Consider the following 21,920-nt stretch of genomic DNA (forward strand, 5'->3'; position numbering starts at 1 on the left):
GTACTCGTATATACGAGTTCCGCTTGATTAAACGTTCCGCTACCTCTACATAAGTGATGGATGTTTATCCCAAAATATCGATGTTTAAACACAAACACCCGTCAAATGTGGCAGCTTATGCAATGACCTATATTTAACTAGATATTTTTCCGCAGCGCGATCTCTAACAGCTCATAATACGGGCCAATCATAACAAATAATCATATTGAATCATAAAAGTGCGCGCGCCGCCGACCCACGACCGTGGCGGCCATCTTGGATCCATCACGTGGGTAAACATTCATTTTATAATACATATATAATCAGATATTATTTTCTGAGAATGTGGCCGCTCCGTTTATCGTTTATCGTACAATTTAATCCGATTTCATTAATAAAGTAGGCAACTGTATTTGCATTTGATCGACTTTCGAGAAACTCCCTCAAATCTGCGGTAAAAAGGTCAAAGCTATCATTCCTTTGTCGATTACGGCAGCCACCTCTAATCCGAAGTACACAGGGTCGATCGATAATTGGAGCAGTCCGCTCCGGGCGCCGACTTGCAAGGAGCTCAGGAGCCAAGGCGCTGATAATACCTAATAACTAAAACATCGTCCTTGAGGTTTTTACATTTAAGTTACTTGATAATAAATACTGTTGGATTTATTATCACGGTCACCCCATTGAAGTCGGATATACAATGATATATAGCTTTTTAAAGACGGTGTGAACTAAATATATCTGTGGGATTCCCCTCTATTTTCAAAATCCTTCTTTTTCTATGTTCTATGACCATCTATCACGCTTAATGGATGCCGTGTTTCATTTGGTCTATGGCCGGAAATAAAACTTGAGCATGTTTAGTGTTGCAAGGTGGAAAAATCATTCTATTTGTTTAATCACTGGAATAGTGGAGATTTCTTGTTTTAGAGGACAGGAGAATTCTTCTGAGCGTTTCTGGAAAAACTTATATTTATTACCTCCGACTTCCCTGCACAATATCAATATATACAACATACCGAATACAGAAGTGACTTCACCCAGAGTTCCGCTTGTTCGTTGCTTCTAGATGCTAGTGGAAAATAGGTATCAGGAAACAATAACATAACAGAGACATTGAGACGGGAGGGCGGTCCCTCAGTAAAATCGATAACTTTACATTATTGAATCGATAGGCGTAACTACCGACGATTTTATAGCGATTTAAAGAGCACGGTCGCGCTGTTGATATCCAGACCAATATTGATACTGCAAATATACATACGCTGACAACACTGGCGCATCCTTCTATGAATTTACATTCCTAAACGACAGACGGCTACGTAAAAGTAAAAAAAAAAAAAAATTGATGAAAGTGATGAAACAAATGATTGCGTCTTAGATGAATTAGGTAAATCTTTGGATCGCATATATGATTTAAGAGCTTATTTAGTTCACCCTCATTCATTATTAAGCCAGTTGTTTTGCACAACGAACGAAATTATCCAAAAAGTAGTGCATATTGACACCATCCGAAACCTTGGAGACCGCGCTAAAAGTAGTGGCTTTTGACTACCGACTATTGGAAACATATTCTGACCGTGCTCGCAAATATCGCTAACTGATCATAGATCACGGTTTTTGTCAATACCGTCAAGACCTCCAGGGCAAGGGAGCTCATTCCAATATCTGAATATCGAGCAACCCCGTGATTGTACGTTAACAACGATCACAAAGAGTAAACTAGACACAATTCTGCCTGTAATTATTGAGAAATGTGTAATTATAGGACGAGTTAGGTTGGTTGCGCTAAATCTCTCAGCGAGCCGTTATTCCGAGCGTTTAATCCGCTGCAGTGTTTACACGGCCCTTCCTAACCGCCCGAATGTTTACAGATTGAGACACTAATATACTGTTTCCTCTGCAACTGGACTGATGACTTTGGGATTGACTTCTGTATTAGGTGTTGATGTCTGTTCTAGATCTTCCTGGCCTAGATGCGGTGTACAACTGTACAGGGTGTGGATTTACTCATAGGGACCCAACACTTCCGTAACTTCCGTGAAATTACGTTTTTATCGACTGTCAAAAACTCTACGAACACCAGAAACTATACAGTAGGTTTTCCCCACTGAAGATAGAAACGTTAATGTGGGCGTGTTTGAATGCTCGAAGAAGTGTCAGTTTTACCTCACTGTGGGTAAAATTGAACAAATAATCGGTACAATATCTTCAAAGGATTGCTGCTTCCAAACCTCAAACATCAGAAATCCTGATATATGACAGTGAGGCACGGAAGGGTGAAGGTTAAAAAGGGACGCTTGGATTATTTACCATGTGGAACTTACGAATAGAAAAAAGACCACCATATAGAGAATATACGACGCGAAAGTGAATGGTAGAGGAAGTCGTGGGCACCCGAGGAAGACATGACGTCACGACCAAGTGAAACAAATTATTGAGTCAGGTTATTATTTCTACATTAAGTAATTGAAAAGTGTGCATAAGGCGATGTATGAGTGTGAATGACGCAAAGAGAGCTTGCCAAGACATAGTTGTGTGGCGGTTTCTCCTCTGTTTACCACTTGGAGAAAAGGGAAAAATTGTTAGGTTAGGTTAGGTATCAATTGTCTGTGTGTCCTCCCTTCTGCAACACGAATATTTTCAAGATCCAGGGTCACTACCTCCTTTTCTCAAAAATATTCTCCGTGCAGCGTCCCCAAAGATGACGTAGGCCCTGTTTTTCTCAGAGCCTGTGGAGAGTTATTGTAAGGAAATAAAATGATGAATCACTTCTAATGATTTCCTATTCAGTGGTCTCCCTCTCCGCCCCAGGAATTGGTGACTGCGAACTGTTGCCTTCTGCGTCGGTGCAGTACGTGACTTAGTGCTGCATTTATCATAGCCATTATTATTATATGATTTTACTTTTTGGATACTTCTACCATCCCTGTAAAATACCACTTTTAATACCACTGTTATACTTTGATATATAGTTCGTATTTAAGCAAACGTTTTAATTTTTCAGCCACTCATAAATAATCCGTACAACTGTGATCTATACTGATGAAAGAAAATTGACTCTAACGATGCTGCATTGATCATTGCTATTTTCACTGATTGCAGTAGTGCCACCACTTGAGTGGCTTCGTCAGCAGCGGTGTCCATTTTACAGGGTTGTTTTTAGCGCTAATTAATTACGTGTGTCCTCTCCATCGTTCGCATGGTTATCTTTATTTGAATCATTGAAGAAGAAGATAATTTTTATGAATCTAATTGAACCATGAAACAGTAAAATAAACTGAAAAATAAAAAGATAACGATTACAACTAGAAATCGATCTCAGGATCTCTTGTCTTACCGGGATATACATCTTAACCAAGTTGACCATTTGGAACTATTTATCATAAATAAAAATCGGATATGTTTATCCGAAACACTGTCTAAGTTACTAAGTTACGTCAAAAACTCCGCACTGGAGGACTCGAGGGACTTTTTGAGAAGAGGGAGGATTGAACATGCCTCTTGAATAGACCCATTTGTAGGACAGAGGAAACACAGCCGAGCTACTGAAATCATGTGATAAATATCAACCGTATCCAAAAACGTTGACCATGTTAAATAACTACACTATGAAATGGATTTAATAAATAAATCAGGAGGGATTTACGTCAAAATGACCAAAGAAACCGTTGTGTTGAAGTCGTAAAAAGGTTGAAACATGCCAGGGTATGGTTTCTTTGAATATTTAACATATTTCTACCCTCGGTGACGACCTAATGAAATTGCTAATACCACAGGACAAATTGGATATCTTTTATATTTCGAGTAAAAAGCCACAGTATTTTATTCGATTTACAGACACTTAATGACAGCCAGGAGCGGAACACTGGTCCTGTACCCAGGTATAAAAAAGACCCGTGCGATTTTAACTGCATTGGTATTTTTCACAAATTGAATTAAAGTAAATGTATGTAGGTACCTACCTACACACCCATTTAGGAGGTCAATGTTAGCGGTGAGACACGGCCTTCAGTTTCATTTCGGCTGTGGATCTGTAAGTTATTACCTATAAAAAATGTAATTATTACTGTGGTTCAATGAACTTGAATTAAAATAAATTTAAGTGCCCTTTTTAAAATTTTAACTGATCGCGTCAATAATTCAGACCGTTGATATGGAAAGTAGGTTTTTCCTGTACAAATATTAAATTGTAGTTACTACAAAAACTTTTGTTTGATATAAGCTTGGTTTCGGTATATTTATGACACAAAGCTCTATTTCGTACATACAGCTATTTAAAAGATACAGTTGGGCATAGCGCCCTTGAGGTGTTTTTGCACAAAAACGGCGCTATACAAGTCATCCAAGTATTATCTAATAGTATTATTGTCCCAGCGTCTGGATGATGTAGGCCCTGTGATTGGTCAAATTCAAATTGTGTTTAAATAAGACTTTAAAGATTAAGACACGGTTTCATACTGAAATAGAATCGCCACATGTAATACGATATTTATTCAAAAATATCGTTTCTGCTCATACAATTTTTGGATAATATCGAAGAAAATATGTTTTAGAAAGTTCATGATCCATTGGATTAATTACATTACAGTGAAAATTATCCACAATTACGTGATTACGTTTGACGTTTGACGAAAAAAGCACGCGTTCATTCAACATGGCCGATGATACGCACCGCGTCAAAGATAGCCGACAAAGCGCTCCTCTGGCGGTGAAAGAACGAACCAAGGGGCTGGCGCGAATATTTAAATATGCAAAATAAAAAGATTTCTTCTGGAAGTTTATTTAAACTTAATGACAATAAACAACAACTCTTTGCATGTACGATTTTGAAAAATATTGATATTTAATATTATTTACGTAAATAATAATTTCGCATTATTTTGACAGAACACCGATATGATATCCGTGAACGTATAGGCACTGCCAACCCAATAAAATAACATGAAAGACAATCGGAAGATAGAAACGCTTCGTTGATTGTAAAATTAGCCAACAAATCTCTAATCTGACATGTACTTATATGTATGATAAAACAATCATTTTGCCAGGTATAAATATTTATATAATATATATTAAGGTATTATTCGGAAACGCTGGACAAGGATAATACGAAATATTTTTAAGTAAAACCTTCGGATTTACCTTAATTAATATAGAAGGAATCTGAATGCATTCGGGAATTTTTGAATTTTAGCATTTTAATTTTTAATCACGTAAAATTAAAATTTGCTTTCGTTGTATTGGATGACAGCCGGAATAATTTCTATTGATGACATTTTCTTTTTTTGGTATTCCTGATATGATTGTCTAGAATTTTTACCATAATTTACTCTATGCAAATATTATTTTGGTATTTTGGTTTCTTTTACAAGTAAGGAAATATTTAAAAAAGGTTATTATAGGTTAGGATAGGTTAGGTTGGGTTATGCTAGATTAGGTTAGATTAGGTTGGATTAGTATAGTTCAAGTTAGTTTATAGGTAAGGTTAGATTAAGTTGGATTATTATGGGTTAGGATAAGTCAGGTTATGTTAGGTTAGGTAACGTTAGTTTGGGTTATTATGGGTTAGGTTAGGTTGGGTTATTATAGGTTAGGTTGGATTTGTATAGGTTAGGTTAGGATAGGTTAGGTTAGGATTGGTTCGGTTAGGTTAGGTTAGGTTAGGCTAGATTGGATTATTATAGGTTAGGTTAGGATATAGGTTAGGTTAGGTTGGATTATTATAGGTGAGGTAAGCTTAGGTCAGGTTAGATTATTATAGGTTAGGTTGGATTATTTTAGGTTAGGTTGGATTATTATAGGTTAGGCTGGATTATTATAGGTTAGGTTAGGTTATTATAGGTGAGGTTAAATAAAATAATAGTCAAATAAATCATTTGTGCTAAGTAGGCACTATTTTGCCGGAATATTGTATTACATTATATTTTTTTAATTTACGTTTTTCAATTGTCTCTAGCCGCTCATTTCAGGAATACCGACAAAAGAAAATGTTATCAACAGAAATTATTCAGGCTGTCATCCCATACAGCAAAAGCGAATTTTCATTTTACGTAATTAAAAATTAAAAAGCTAAAATTAAAATTTTCCCAAATGCTGTTCGATTCCTTTTATAGTCATTAAGGTAAATCAGAAGGTATTATTTAAAAATATTTCCTATTTTCCGTGTCCAGCAATTCCGAATATTTACCTATATTAATTTACCTTTAGCCATTTAGGCAATTATTCGGGAAAGGTAAAGTTTTACCCGAACAACTGTCATTATTATTATGCCTAAATGCCTTCCTGTTCCATGTTTTAACAATATATACTCACCCTCTCTCTGTGAATGACCTAATATCTACCTATTAAATGTAACTGTTGTTAGTATCACTTAAACTGGGCGAAGCCCAACCAAGTGCCGCCCGCAGGGCCTAGCAGAAAAAAACCCGCGGAGCGGGTTTTTAACTGCTAGTTATTATTATCATTATATGTGCGATCCAATCTTTATTTGCGTTTCATTCAAAACTGTGTTTTTGTAGATAGGCCCCTATAATCTCAAACTACCGAGTTTAATTGTCATTTTCAAAATTAGAACTGATGTGTCAAAAACTTAGACATCATTTGATAACTTACTGTGAAGTAACTGATCAAGGAAAAATATTTACGAATATTTGAAAAAATGTTAATTAAATAGTGTTGATATAAATATTTTTTGTTGATATTTTCTTGATCATTCTGCAGCAATTGTCCATTATCTGATGTGTTCTTTATATAAACTTATTCACTATCTGATGTGTTCTTTATATAAACTTGTTCATGAACTGATGTGTTCTTTATATAAACTTGTTCATGATCTGAGGTGTTATTTATATATATTTGTTCATGATGTGATGTGTTCTTTATATAAACTTGTCCATGATCTGATGTTTTCTTTATATAAACATGAACATTATATTTTGTATGTAACAATTATTTTATATAGTCGCTAAAATAAAATAAAAAATAAAAAAATAAAAACATTCGGCAGCTATCTGAAATCAGCGACACTATTGTCCACTATCTGGTGTGTGTTTTTATATAACCTTGTCCATGATCTGGTGTGTTCTTTATATAAACTTTCAACTACACAAATCATGCAATTTTATAACCTCTTGTGATTTTTCACATTGAATTGATATATAATACCAATTTCATATAATATAAAAGCTACACATTTCTTCAGACTTATTCGAGGAGGGTTTCAAAACTTGGGTATCATGGAGAGAATCCATTTCTATCTTCACGATTGTTATCTCCGTCACGGACAGAATAGACTGTTCTATCTCCTGGCCTGCAGGACTAACTTACCATGGTCATGCCTGTGGGGAGAGCAATCTTGCTGTTGAACAGAATCAATTCGGATGCTGTGTGGAGGGTCTGTTTAAGGAAAGGTAGACGAGGAAGTTCTGGGAAGAAAAGGGTATGAGGGGTGATTAGGAATCTGGGGGTCAATGTGTCTAGGAGTGATTGACATATGAATCCATCTCTTCCGTTGCCATGCAAGGCAATGGACCGGGAGGGTCTTCCTCAAACAGTATCTCCCAATTCAGCCCACAGCGCAGTAGTAGACCTAGACAAACCTCACCCCGTGAACCCGGGCACCCCTGCTAACTCTCCAAACGTAGCGAACCACTTGGCAGTGGTGTTGGTTACCCACTGTATATATTTATTATTTAAGAATGTATTTAAAAACGCACTAAAATGAACAAAATCGGAATATTTAAAAAAAAAATTTATTTGAATCAAGCCAGGAGAGCGACGTCACTTCTTTTCTTCCTTTATCCATAACGTATTACTGGCTTCGATCAATTGGGACTCTTATGCTAGGTATAAACAGGATATTCCCGCGAGCTGAGCCGCGAGTTATGGGAAAGGAACGAAGTAACCGCAAACGCCGCTTGCGGTTCTTTTGTTCCTTTCCTTGTATATGATTCATAAATAATAAATTACTTTGTGTCAGTTAGTCATTCGCATTAAAAATGTGATGTATTATTCATTAAGAAGGTTTTCCAAAATATGATAAAACCGTTGATTGCACATTTTTAAATTAATTAATTGAAGTAAATGAAACAATATCAAATGGACCAACATCATTTATTTAAGTGATATAAAAAACTTAATACATTTCTATTTAACATTAAGTTGAACAGTAAAATGAATACAATAATAAATACAAAGTTACAATAGTAATAAGATTTCAAATAATCTTTTATTTATTTATTAAGTATCTACGCGATGATTTTCTATGCCTTTTAAATGTGTGAATGTTTACTTCATTAGTATTTTAAATATAAATAATATTATAGACTATGATAGTAACTACTTATTTTAATCAAAAAGATTTGTCGTAGTTTTACGTAAAACAATACATAACAACAATGATTTTGTCATTTCGTGAGCTGATCTTAAAAAGCAACTAAACCAGGTACCAACAACAATTCAATCACATTGTGATATACTCGAATGTATTATAATCCTTGGTACAGTATTTTTAAGGCAATTGGTACCGCTTACAACGGACAACGGTTAAATGCATTTTTCAAACAAAACATGTTTGAGTAATTGATACGAAATAGATTTATATTTATACCAAATACGCTAGTTTAAGGCCATTGGTACCCTATTCATTTCAGGTATTTGTTTAATTATTAGGTTCTTCCCTCTTTGTACCAGATATTATGTATATTTTAATTTTATTTTCGTAGGAAGCTAAAATTTCGTGGTGTGACATTTTACCTACATAAAATACAATACGGTAACTTGACTTTTTATCAGAATTAATTAATATTTTTGATGCCATCCCTTCTTCGCTTTCACTTAAGTTCCATATTGAAGTCGATAGCGAAAGCATTGGTGAAGTCAGTAGTGAAGATCATAGCTAAGACAATAGTGAAGTCGATAGTGGTGTAGATAGCGAAGACAATCGTGAAGTCGGTAGTGATGTTGATAAAGAATACATAGTAAAATCCGATGGTCATCAAAATTATGAGTAATTAATCTGTATGTAAAGCGTAGTTAAAATGTTTCATTAAATTATTTATTTGTTTTGTTGGCAGCTCAATCAAGAGTGGCGAAGTTTTCAAAGATTGCTCTATTCTCGCAACTTCCCGTTTTTGATTGATCTCCCACTGAATTGAGATCTTTCCTCAATACACAACCCCCCGATTACCGCGATTTTAGAAGCTGGAGCGGATGAACAGAGTGTCTGAAAGGAATGCATGTTGCTCAACTGGGTGGAAGATGAAGTCGTGACCGCTCCAGAAAGGGAAACACTAGAACAGAAGTGTAAGAGTTTGACATGATGTATGGATATCAATAAAACAAGAAGTGTATATCGTCATCATAGTGCAGACGGACACGGAATGGAGTTGGGTACGCCCCAGGCAATATCAAGTGAATTAAATACTTAAGTCAGGTCAAGCAATGTCATAAACTAAGGAGTGTGTATCAAAACAGATTGGAGTTAGTTTAAAAAAAACATCTGAAACCTACTCATATACATTTAAGAGCTCTATAGAAATACAACGTTTTAAAGATTTTACATTTTTAACACGAATTCGTAAACCGCGGTAAATTTACACAAATTCAGCAGTGCGTTACGTGAGTCACAAATTAAGCAGCCAATCGAGCGTATAAAGATATTGAGTGGTTCACTCAACAGTCATAATAATTTTGTTTTTGGTAGCACTTCCCCAATCGAAAGATGAAGAGATCAAATAAACACTTGTGTCGAGTGATTTACTTGCAAACAACGCTATAATCATTATCGTGATGTAGTGTGGAATAGGAATCAAGAATAACTTGTTCGGTTTTCTAAGATAGGCGGAAAAGCGTATATATTACGTGATATAAAGTTTGGGACAAAAGGAAATTTTGCATATATGGAGCATATTTTAAAGAATTTTTTGTTGGTTTTTTGCGCCTAGCCAGATAAGGTAAGTGGAGAGAGGGGTCGTAATTTGCAAACCAGGCTACCCACTAACAACAATAATTCAAGCAACAAGTGCGCGAGACTTATCGTTGAGAATGCACAGTAGCCACAACGATTCTTTCTCCGCTCGGATGAATCGAAATTCTGTCGGAATGACAGGAACTTATTTTGGGAACGGGTTGAAATGGTAATGATTGGAAATTGTCGTGAGAAACCCATTTGGAGATTGTTGTAAAGAACCCATTCAAAGATCATTGTAAGAAACCCATTTGGAGATTATTTTAAAACTCCCATTTGGAAATTGTCGCAAGGAACCTATTTACAAATTGTTGTAAGAAACCCATTTGGAGGTAATTGTAAGAAAACCATTTGGAAATTGCCGTAAGGAACATAAATTTACAGATTATTGTAAGAAACCGATTTGTGGATTGTTGTGAGAAACCCATTTAGAGATTTTTGAAAGAAACCCATTTGGAGATTGTCGTAAGGAACCTATTTACAGATTGTTGTAAGAAACCCATTTGGAGATTATTGTAAGACTCGCGGGTAGGGCAAGGAGAAGCGGTGAGGATAAATAGGTTGTTTGCGTTGAGGAGTTAGTAGCGCAACTGTTACGAAAGCTCGATACACTTTTCTGATCCAGCACATTTGAAGTAAATGGGTACATGAGGGCACATATAATGGTTCAACAAACCGGGAGCTAACCTGTCCAATAAGTCTAAAAATATTCCGTAGGTCAACATCCATATTAATTATTATTTCAGTGTAAATATTTGCTTAGGTTAATTTTCTGTTCAAAGTGATCTATCATAATATTGCTTATTTTCACTGGCCCATGTTCCTACACCTTACCATCACACATAGTAGGCAAGGTATATTTATATATTAGCTTTTCTCGACGTCATGAGCATTTTAGTATGCATACCAATATTCATTTTACTTCGACACTTATATTCGAGAGTTCATTTGAACACAGATATTCGACAATTTGTATATTCGATGGCACTAAAATTAAAAAAAATGTCACTAACGCTGTTTACCAGCGCGATAAAAATGTTAAATTAAACAATTATTATTTGCTAGTGAGAATAATTAAGAAGCACTCTATAGTGTCATTTGAAATCCACTGAACCAACCAACACGTGTATCATTACATTTTGAACAAAACACGCTTGTGGTCATTTCTTCTTAGTGGAGATGGAGCGAAGCATCGCAGACTTACAAATCAATTGAAGCTTGGTATATTTTTGGTGCTAGCCTTTGTCAGAATTGGTCAACCCGTCATTTAAGGTTACTTATTCTAGTTCCATTATTTTCTATAAAATCTTTAGCCAAAAGATTTTCTTGTCTACGTCCGTTGAATTCTTTTAAGGATTTGTCTTCTAAAGATTCTGTTCCTCAATTGAAAACAATTTAAGTTACAATGATCTTTCCGCATTTCGTTGTTCTCTCAAAAACAATAGTAAATCTTTGGTTCACATATTTGTCAAAATTCTCTAGTTCTTTGACTCTTTGGTGTATACTTTTGTTTTACCAAATCATCTCCATTCTTTGGTCAACATTTCGGTGCCACACTATTGGCAGAGACAGCGACAGCAACTGAAAAGTAACTCACTGAGAACTCGCATCGGTCGCTTAATTTTTTTACAGTTTTTGGTCATTTTTGACTAGACCCAATCTGGACTGAGGTCACGCCTCTTGCACTCCTCTGAAGTGATAACTGTGCCCTAGCTTGTTCGCAAAGTCCTGCATAATATCTCTGAAGATCACGGAGTCCAGGTTTTCTCCCAGCATGTACAGGAGATACCAGTCTCCCATCTTGCTCTCTCTGACGATGGCGTCTATCGAGTCCCTTCTGACGAGACGGAATCTCATGCGCATGATGTAGACCCTCATGCGGGGAGACAGAATGATGACGATGCGGTAGACGATGGTGAGGAAGGACAGGATCCCGAGGATGACGAACCAGAACCACAGGAAGATGTAGATCTTCTCGTTGACGACGTTCAGAGGAAGGATGCAGAGAGCGTCGTGACGCTCCACCTCTCCGCTGGACCCGAACTTGTTGAACAAGGTGCATTTGACCATCCTGAAATAAAATATATGATTAGTCACAACGTTAATCACTTTATTTCATTTTTTTATGTATAGACACATCTGTTTACGTAGGGTTTTCACATTTTACTATGCCTGTCTTACCAGATATATTCTGTGTCGAGACAGGCTAGTCTACGCATATATTATTTTAACATTAGGTACATTTAAGGTTAATTTATCCGAGTACTATCTGTATTAGTGATAATAAGCATAAAAATCGCTTGACAAATGGAGTCTAGAAATGGTCGATTTTGTGAATAATTTAATAAGAAAGAAAAAAAAGTCAATCATGTGAAACTATTATATATAATCTTAGCTCTAAAAAGGTTGTTTCTTACATGCCTGTATAATTTTCTATTAAAAAATTACATAACAAAGCTTAGTTTTTTTTGACAAAGTAATTTGGTAAACAATAATCATTTTGTTTTAATTTCTACTAAATTGAAACGATAGTAAAAGCTTCAATTTATCTATATTTTTGCATTGAGAATATGAACATTGCTGATTTATTAAAATCCTGTTAAAAACGAGATGGCAGGCCGTTTCCTAATAAACTTTTAGTAAATTCATAATATATGTTCATGCACCTGCATTTACCCTGATAACATACAATGACGAAATGCTAAAATATTATATTTTTTATGAACACGTGTTCCGACTTCGCGATAACTCATTCGTGTTTTACTGAAAGTTTAATAGGAAACGAGTCAATTCATTCGTTAAAGGCCTGCAATCCCGTTTTTAACTGAGCAATATTTTATATCAGTAAGTTTTCTCCGTGTGGTATTCATAATGTAAGCCGATTCGTAGTAGATTGTGATTTCACTGATAGCTTCGCCGACATAATGAAACTCGAACAACATTGACAATTCAACCATATGGAATGTTCGAAGGTCACAAATGGGTGAGCAGTATATTTATTTACCTAGGGAAAATGTAGATCATGGGATCTACTCGGTCCTCCTGGTCCGACTCCATGTAGGCAATGACGTCCAACCCGAAGGTCATGAATTCGCCGTCGAAGAACTTGTTCATCAGGAACATTTGACCTGGAACAGATGGAAGAACGTTTTATACTCACATTCAAGGGATAATAGAAAACAATACACTTGACAACTAACTAACTAAAGGGATAAGGTCCTCCCACAGCCACTGTGCACGTGTGGGGCCTCCAGGCCTTGTATAGCATTCAGTTTTCTTTCATCCTATTTTTTATTATTGTCAACCTCATTCAGTCCTTTATTAATAGAGTTGTCTGTATTTACCCTTATTTAATTATCCTTTTCAGGCTTTCAAATCTCGTAAACATACTTCCCAAATACACAAATTCATCTTCTTGTCCAAGTATCCATCAGTCACAACTACAGGGTTTTCCAATAAGAGGTGTTATTTTGATATTCAATCGTAAAAGATCAATGGTTTCGTTGCTTGTGTGGCACGTAGCGCCGTCTTATTGAAAGTAAACGTTGTCCAGATCAATACCATCCAATTCCGGCTATAAGAAATCATTAATCATCTCTCGATAGCGCAATCCATTCACCATAACTGTTGCTCCAGCCTCATTTAAAAAAAAGTAAGGTTCAATGGCTCCGCCGGACCATAAACCGCACCAAACAGTCACACGTTGAGGATAGAATGGCTTTTCAACAATAATTCTTGGGTTTTGCCCCCAGATGCGACAATTTTGCTTGTTGACGAAGCCACCGAGGTGGAAATGGGCCTCACCACTCAAGATGATTTGCATTTAATTCACTCAAGTGAATTTTAATAATTTCAATGCGTTGTTGAAGCGTGTGTCGTTCCATTTTTATTAATAACGTAGTTTCTACTTGTCAAATATCAAAAAATGACAGCTTTTAAAAGTAACATCTACCGAAATAGTGGGCTATTCAAAATAACACCTCTTATTGGAAAACCATGTATAAGATGACCGTAGTTAATGACTTCTGATTTCTGTGAACAGTTAATAGTTAATTAGTAGTTAATAGTTATTAGTTAATTAATTTTAAGTTAAATAATTAAGTTAATTAATCTCTATTCCAACAATGTCCTTAAAAGAGCCCTAAGTAATACTGAGAAGGGTCTTAAGATCAACAGAGTTGTCATTAATAACATAAGATACGCAGATGATACTGTATTACTAGCTGACTGTATCGATGACCTCCAAGACCTATTAAATCTTGTTAATAATGCTGGTGAGCAACTGGGCCTAACAATCAACGTCAATAAAACAAAATGGATGACATTTGGATGACTAGATCACTCTGAATCAGTGTTACAGTTAAATGGTTGCAATGTCGAAAAGGTCGAAAGATTTAGATACCTCGGCAGTATTCTCACGGAGACTCTTGACCCAGATGTAGAGGTTAGGTGAAGAATTGAAGCAGCAAGAACTGCGTTTATTAAAATGAAATCCCTCTTTTGCAATGATAATATCAACTTAAAACTAAGGCAGAGAATGCTAAAATGTTATGTGTGGTCGGTCTTGTTGTATGGATGTGAAACATGGACCTTGAAAGTAAATACCATGAACAGGTTAGAGGCTTTTGAAATGTGGCTCCACCGGAGAATACTCAAAGTCCCATGGACCGACATGATCACCAACACAGAAATTCTCAGGCAAGCTAGAGCAGAGAGAGAACTGCTTAGATTAATAAAAATCAGGAAAATTTTATATCTGGGTCATGTACTTCGAGGGGAGAAGTATCACTTGCTCCAGTTAATATTGAAAGGCAAGATAGAGGGTCGCAGAGGGCCTGGTAGGAGACAAATGTCTTGGCTGCGAAATATACGAGAGTGGACCGGCATTAGAAGTGTGGAGGAGCTATTCCGGGCAGCGCAAGACAAAGAGAAAATTTCTAGAGTGATCGCCAACGTCGTGGGGACCTGATACGGCACATAAAGAAGAAGTTATTAGTATGTATATATATAATATGAAGTTTTATTTTTTTATTTTTATATTTACTCCACACAGGAGGCCCTGAAGAAAATAATTTCCCTCAGGGCCTATGTCATGGTTGGGGATGCTGTGTGGAGGGTCTTTTTGTGGAGAGGAAGGAGTGAACATGGGTCTTGAAGAGTCCCATGTTGTAGGAGGGAGGAAACACAGAGGCCGGCAGTTCGTTCCACAGCCGAGCTGTTGAACTTAAGAACGAATCGTAGAAGCGACCCGTTCTCATGTGACAAGTGTCAACTGTGTACAAATGTTGGGCGCGCGTTTGGCGTGTATCCCGACTACGCACCGGTGCCGAAGGGATCAATGACGCTAGTTCCTCAGAGCATCTTCCATTGTAATACCGATAGAACAAGGACAGCATACCTACCTGACGCCTGTGCTCTAAAGATTGCAGTCCGTTTGTTAAGATTGGGGAATCTATCAAACGGACCGCCCGTTTCTGCACAGAGTCAAGGGTTTTTTCAGGTATTTTGGGGCTCCAGACCAGAGATGGCTGCCAAATTCGACAGTAGGGCGCACTTGCGATTTGTACAGGGTGAGCAGTTGTGTACTATTAAAGTATCTGCGGGCCCTGTACAGTACGCCCAGCTTCTGAGAGGCCAACTTTACTCTGGCTTCGATGGAGCCCCCGTACCTGAGCTGGTCACTTATAGTTACACCAAGCATATCAATGGAAGGCCTGTTCGGAAGATTGCTTCCGTTTAAGGAGACTAGATTATCATTTGGATCCCTTTTAGACGTAATCAGACAGGATTGGGTCTTTGAAACATTAAATTCGACGAGATTATTTTTACCCCAGGAGGAAATACTCTCGAGATAACCGTCCATTCTCTGCTTCAAAGCCCTCCGAGCCATTGGAGTTTGTGTGCCCTATTAGTTAGTAGTTATTTAGTATTAATAACTAATAGTAGTTAGTAGTTAGTAGTTACTTAGTATTTAGTTACCTCGCGTCCAAAAACCGTTCTTTCTAATTTTCTCTTATTTAAAATATTAACATCAAAATTTCTTCGGATATCATATTTGTAAGTAGGTACTTAAATACCCACCCACCCAGTATTATTTTATGTGACTTTAAAAACAATTGTGCAATTTTTTCACAGAAATGTCAATATCTCCATGACATTTTTGTCGCTTCTTCGCTCTTGCGAACTCTGGCGGGATAAAAGGCAGTATCTGACATGGCTACATCCAAACATACCACATACCTTACTAGATGACGTGTCCCGGCGTTGCTCGACTTTTCTTTACTTTCCAAAAATCTAACCTTCCTGAAGAAATTCTCTAATAGACTGTGAAAACTGTGTCGAAATCCGTTGCGTAGTTTAGAAAAACTAAGCGCACAAACAGACAGACGCGGATAGTGACATTGTTTTATACTATTTATAGAAGTATGAAATATACACATATAATTTATTTTTTTGATTTTATTGCTGGCAACCCGGGAATTTTTTGACTTTAAATTTGAATTGTACATGACGATGTCTTTCGACGGATGATGAATAAGAAGATGATGAAAAGAATGAATGAAAACATACAATAGTCTCACCGATGACATTGATGAGCGCCAGACATTCGCAGAAGAAGTACTTGTAGGCCCACCAGTTGTGGTACTTGAGGTTCTCCCAGAGATAGTCGAGGATCAGCTTCTTCTTGGTCTTGCGCTCGATGTCCGAGCACACGCCTACGTCCAGATCCATCATCAGCGCGCGGATCTTCCCGCCCTCCCATGACTTCCACAGCCAGCGGGGGGTGTAGAACAGCATGGCCTGAATACAGAAGAAGAAGACCACATTAGCAGACATAAAACCACTACTAGTTATTGGGCTATAATCTTGTTGCTCGCCAAACTGATATCTCAAGCTCGCAGTCAATGGCAACGTGGAAAACAAGAGAAGTAGAGGACGATATCAAATGCATTGGAGTGATCAAATATCACTTGTCACCATGTCTGGAACTAGGGTGTCCGCGGTTCTCCACGGAACACAGAATTGCGAAGAGTGGAAGAGTAGGGTGTTCGCAGCTCTCAACGGAACACAAAACTGCGTGGAGTGGAAGAGTAGGGTGTTCGCAGCTCTCAACGGAACACAAAACTGCGTGGAGTGGAAGAGTAGGGTGTTCGCAGCTCTCAACGGAACACAGAACTGCGTGGAGTGGAAGAGTAAGGGTGTTCGCAACTCTCAACGGAACACAGAACTGCGTGGAGTGAAAGAGCCTTTACACCAGTAGGAAAGTTAAATAGTATCAAAATGTACTAAATAAATAATAAAATTCGTGCATTCGTACATGAAAATTGTTCATTATTATTTAATTCTGAAGGGTGGTCTTAAACCAGGGCGATATTAAGAGTATCTTCCACTCTGGAAAGTGCTGCAAGTATACTATTTATTATTTTAAATAAATAAATTGTGAAATAACACAAATGAAATTTACTTGCGCACGCCGGGATTTGAACCCACGACCTTCCACTTACTAGTCGAGAGCCTTACCCCTCAACCACCTAGGAAGTCAATTAATTACGAGGACGTTAAATAATGACGCTGTAAATAATAATAATTATTATTAATAATTATCCATAATACTTATTCATAATATTTATTCATAAGAATTATTCATAATAATTATTCGTAATACTTATTCGTAATAATTATTCATAAGAATTATTCATAATAATTTTACTAATGTCATTTCTACGTAACATTTTTTTTCATGTTTATTCACTAAAAACATGTCTTATCTCACCAAATATTGGTACCATTGACTTTGATTTCGTCTCATTCGATTCAGCAAGAATAAAAACGTAAATAAAATACGTCACTAGACCTACTTTGTAAACAACAATTTTCCAAAAATTCCCCCCCCCTCTCTGGAGCGGTGTTCACACACTTTTTTTGGGCGGACTCTGCAGATCTTCATTTATACTGCCAAGATGAATATATGACCAAAGTTTAATGAATGCACGAATTTTGCTTTTTTATCAAACCCCATTTTACTTAAACTACATGGAAATTGAACATTACGTCACTTCAGCCCGTGGTATGGCTTCAGATATGTTTAGTGACCATAAGAATCATATAAGAGACTTGATAAAAGAGGGGGATGATTTATGTTCATTTGTACCATAAATAATATACTTTCAAACGCCTGATTTTTACAGATGCCAGATCACATAAAAAAACGATAGCCAAATATTAATTAATTGCCATAATATATTATGAAATATTTGCAGGACTAACGGTGGGAATATTCAAACCACTTAGTTGAGTTTATCTTCGAGATGAACTGCGGTAAATTTATTGCTTATTTATATCAAATAGTACCCATTATGATTAATAGTAGTTCGGCACCTACATATGGCGTGGGTGGTTCAGAGTTAAACTTGTAATATCGCGGGAGGAGTTATGGACTGTTTCATAATGTAGGACATAGAACAAAAATAAGACTGGCAGACTGTGAAATAATTTTCCAGTGAAACTTCGTAGCGTGTACCTTAAAAAAACAGTGTTTGGTATAAACTAATCTAACTAGATGGTGTAGAGGCAAACGTCACAGACAGGAAAAAGGAACTGGAGTGAAACAGCCGGAGTGGTCAAGACTCTCCAAGGATTGTAACTCCGATGACGTATATACTTTTTGGGGGTGATTATTCGTGATAATCTAAGAAAAAAGATCCAAATAAAGTTTTTCAAACCTTCGATGGGCAAAGTGCAATGGGCCAGGCAATTGTGATTTTTTTCCGTGACTATTTGGCAAGCGGTATCAACATACTATATAACTTGGCGAGCTGTGTGTGAATGGTGCTATTGCTGATGAGTTTGCGTTTAGTTCGTAGATTTTAAAAAATTACGACAATAACCAAAAAAAATAAATAACTAACACCGAACTCAAGAGCTAGTTCTCTTCATTGGTGTAGTTATCTAAAAAAACATATTTTTTCACTATAAAAAGGAAGAAAAATATTTCAAGCACCAAATGGCCTGGACAGGCCACCGCATATGGCATCAAGGTCTGGTGGGTCTACGATTAGGACTCCATCTACCTGCTAAGAGATAAAATTTACATTGGAAATATTAAAGATGCTGATGCTGACGCGAAGTGAATCAAGGTGCACGAGGAGTGTAGGATTTAGTTTCGCTATACCAGCCGAACAGTACACTGAGATAACTTTTTTTACTTCACTCGACTTGGCCAGAAATCTGATGAAAAAAAATACTGTGCCATCGTCGGTACTATACGCGCAAACACGATGTTTATCCCATAATATACAACAAATTGACACTTTCATACACACTATTTGCACGCCTGACTTTATCTAAAACTAGTTAGATAGCCTACACATCTTATATGGCCTGGCCAGGCCATGTTACCCATCCAAAGGGGGGAAAGAACATTGTCCATTGAAGGGTTAATAAAAAAATCTAATTACCAAAAAAATGTAGGAAAAATTGTCTAGTTTACTTTTGCGGGTCCAAATGCATTTGTTCAGATAACATCTGAGATGCGATAGGTACATGCCTAGTGCTAAGTGACATCAGTTATTCATTTGGATACATGTTCCAATTATCGTTTTAAAGATAACTAAAAAAGTGTAAATTCAAAACAATGTAATTTATTTCTATCAGAACAAAATAAATGCTGACCGAGCGCGTAGAAATAATAAAATGCTTATTATTTAATGATGGTGTGCTTATACGAACGCTTTGTAAAGCGCACAAAAATAAGAAGTTTATTATTTGGGCATTCATGAAAAAAATAACAACTTTAAGTTTTCGTAAATTACCCCCAAAGTTTCGCGGTATAAGCGTAGAACACGGTGTATAAATTATCTTCCCAGATGTTAAGAGTGTCAGAGTGAGAAGATTGTACTGTAATTGGAGAAACTATCTGTTGTACAGTATAAAAAATATAAAAAAGTATGATTTACCAATACTAAAAAAAGTATTTATTTATTTATTTGGAAAAGTTGACAGCAAATCTGTAATTATATAATGATACAATAATAATATTATTAATTATGCCAATTATGAACTTTCCACTGATGAATAGTTAATGGTGTTACAATGGTGTACAATGGCATAGAGATGTTCTCTTAAATAAATTTCTTGTTTAGTTAGGAAATATTAAAAATATTAAAATAAAGGAGGGTGGGGGGGAGGAGGGGGAAATATAGGATAAGGATTAAGAGGCAAAGGACGGGAATATATAGGAATTGAACTAGTTTGAGTTTTGTTGATTATTGAGTTTTTGTTTTATGTCGCGTAAAGTCGAGTTAAATATGTCAATATGGTTATAATTTAAGTTAAAAAAGTGTGTGGATCTGTAGATAAATGAGTTTTGTTTGGAATTTGTCTTACAATGAGGGAGATTAAAAGTAAGCGACTGTCTGCTGTTGCGATTGGGAACATGGAATAATAGGCGTTGAAGAAGATCAGGACTATCGATTAAATTGTGTGTAATTTTGAATAACATTACCAAATCTGCTACATTTCTTCGGAAAGTTAACGTCTGTATATTGAAGAACTTTGCAGAGTCTTCATTACTGATATGAGATCGAAAAGAGCGGAAATTAAGGTACCTTAAAAATCTATTTTGAACACTTTCAATTCTATTTTTATGTATTGCATAGCCTGGGTTCCACACTTGTGATGCGTATTCAAGGATACTACGAGCGTATGAGAAATACAGTGTTTTGAAAGTAGCAATGTCTTTGAATTGTTTACAGGAACGGATTATGAAACCCAGCATAGAAGATGCGTTAGTGACTACGTGGTCAATATGTTTATTGAAATTCAGTTTACTATCAAGTATAACCCCAAGGTCCTTAATTTCTGATTTGGTAGATAAAGGTTGATGATTAATTGAGTATTCGTGTATAAATATGTTTTTGTTTCTAGTAAAGCGTACGATGAAGCATTTGGATATATTTAATTCCAGACAATGGGCATTAACATACGCGTTTAAACGTTGTAAATCCTTTTGCAGCTTGTGACAGTCTTCGATTGATTTTATAGGTGAGAAGATTTTCATGTCATCTGCATATAGGATGGTCTGCGAGTGTAAAAAGCAGTGACCAATATCATTGATATAGATATTAAATAGTAACGGTCCTAACAGGCTGCCTTGAGGAACTCCCGATGTTACAGCAACAGAGTCGGATTTAAATCCAGCAACCACTACTATTTGACTACGGTTGGAGATATAAGAAGAGAGCCAACGATAAAGATTGCCGTGAATACCAATCTTTAAAAGCTTGTTCAACAAGGTTGAATGATCGACCTTGTCAAACGCCTTACTATAGTCGGTATAGACAGTGTCCACTTGTATTCTGTTATCCAAATTATCCTGCAGGTACTCTGTGAAGGTTAAAAGATTTGTGGTTGTAGAATTACCACTAATGAAACCGTGTTGGGTCGTATTCAGGCTGGGCTTAAGAGCAGAATATAGTTGATCATAGACTATTTTTTCAAAAATTTTGTTAAATATACAAAGTTTGGAGATTGGCCTGTAGTTTTTAACGTCTGTTTTTTTGCCATTTTTGAAAATAGGAGACACATAAGCAGATTTCCATATAACAGGGACAGTGCAATCGGTTAGGGAACGATTGAAAATTAAAGAAAGGGGTAAGGCTAGATTGTATAGTATATCGCCCTTTAGGTACAGAATTTTATCTAGGAAGCGAACGGGCTCGTTAAACTAACCAAATTTTAGTCGACCTCAACTGTCAAATAAAATGATTGGTGAGTACTAATTAATGTTGAATAAACACGGATAGTATTTTTTCAAACCTTTATCGTGTCAATGATGTCTAGGGAGAAAAAAATATATGTAGGGAAATGAGGTAGGTAGGGGAAATTTTGATACGAGATACGAGAATATTCTGGGAATCATGAAAATATTGTGCCACCCCTTTCCCCCTTCGATTCGAATGTTATGTAGGTA

General features: G+C 36.4%; 1 protein-coding gene across 2 annotated transcripts in view; it reads right to left on the reverse strand.

Moving 5' to 3' along the window:
- Positions 1 to 9,136: 9,136 nt before the first annotated feature.
- LOC149414610 (innexin shaking-B-like) overlaps positions 9,137 to 21,920 on the reverse strand; it is a 91,939-nt gene continuing 79,155 nt past the window's right edge. For both annotated transcript variants that reach the window (XM_089642934.1, XM_089642933.1), the window contains exons 3-5: positions 16,531 to 16,750; positions 12,954 to 13,077; positions 9,137 to 12,020 (exon numbers count right to left, since the gene is read on the reverse strand). In XM_089642934.1, the coding sequence (XP_089499060.1) occupies positions 11,621 to 12,020; positions 12,954 to 13,077; positions 16,531 to 16,750 (744 nt within the window). In that variant the 3' untranslated portion in view covers positions 9,137 to 11,620. The remainder of the gene's footprint in view (positions 12,021 to 12,953; positions 13,078 to 16,530; positions 16,751 to 21,920) is intronic.

Source organism: Hesperophylax consimilis, chromosome 19 (assembly GCF_061612785.1).
Source record: "Hesperophylax consimilis isolate HC1 chromosome 19, BYU_Hcon_1.0, whole genome shotgun sequence".
Taxonomy (NCBI): domain Eukaryota; kingdom Metazoa; phylum Arthropoda; class Insecta; order Trichoptera; family Limnephilidae; genus Hesperophylax; species Hesperophylax consimilis.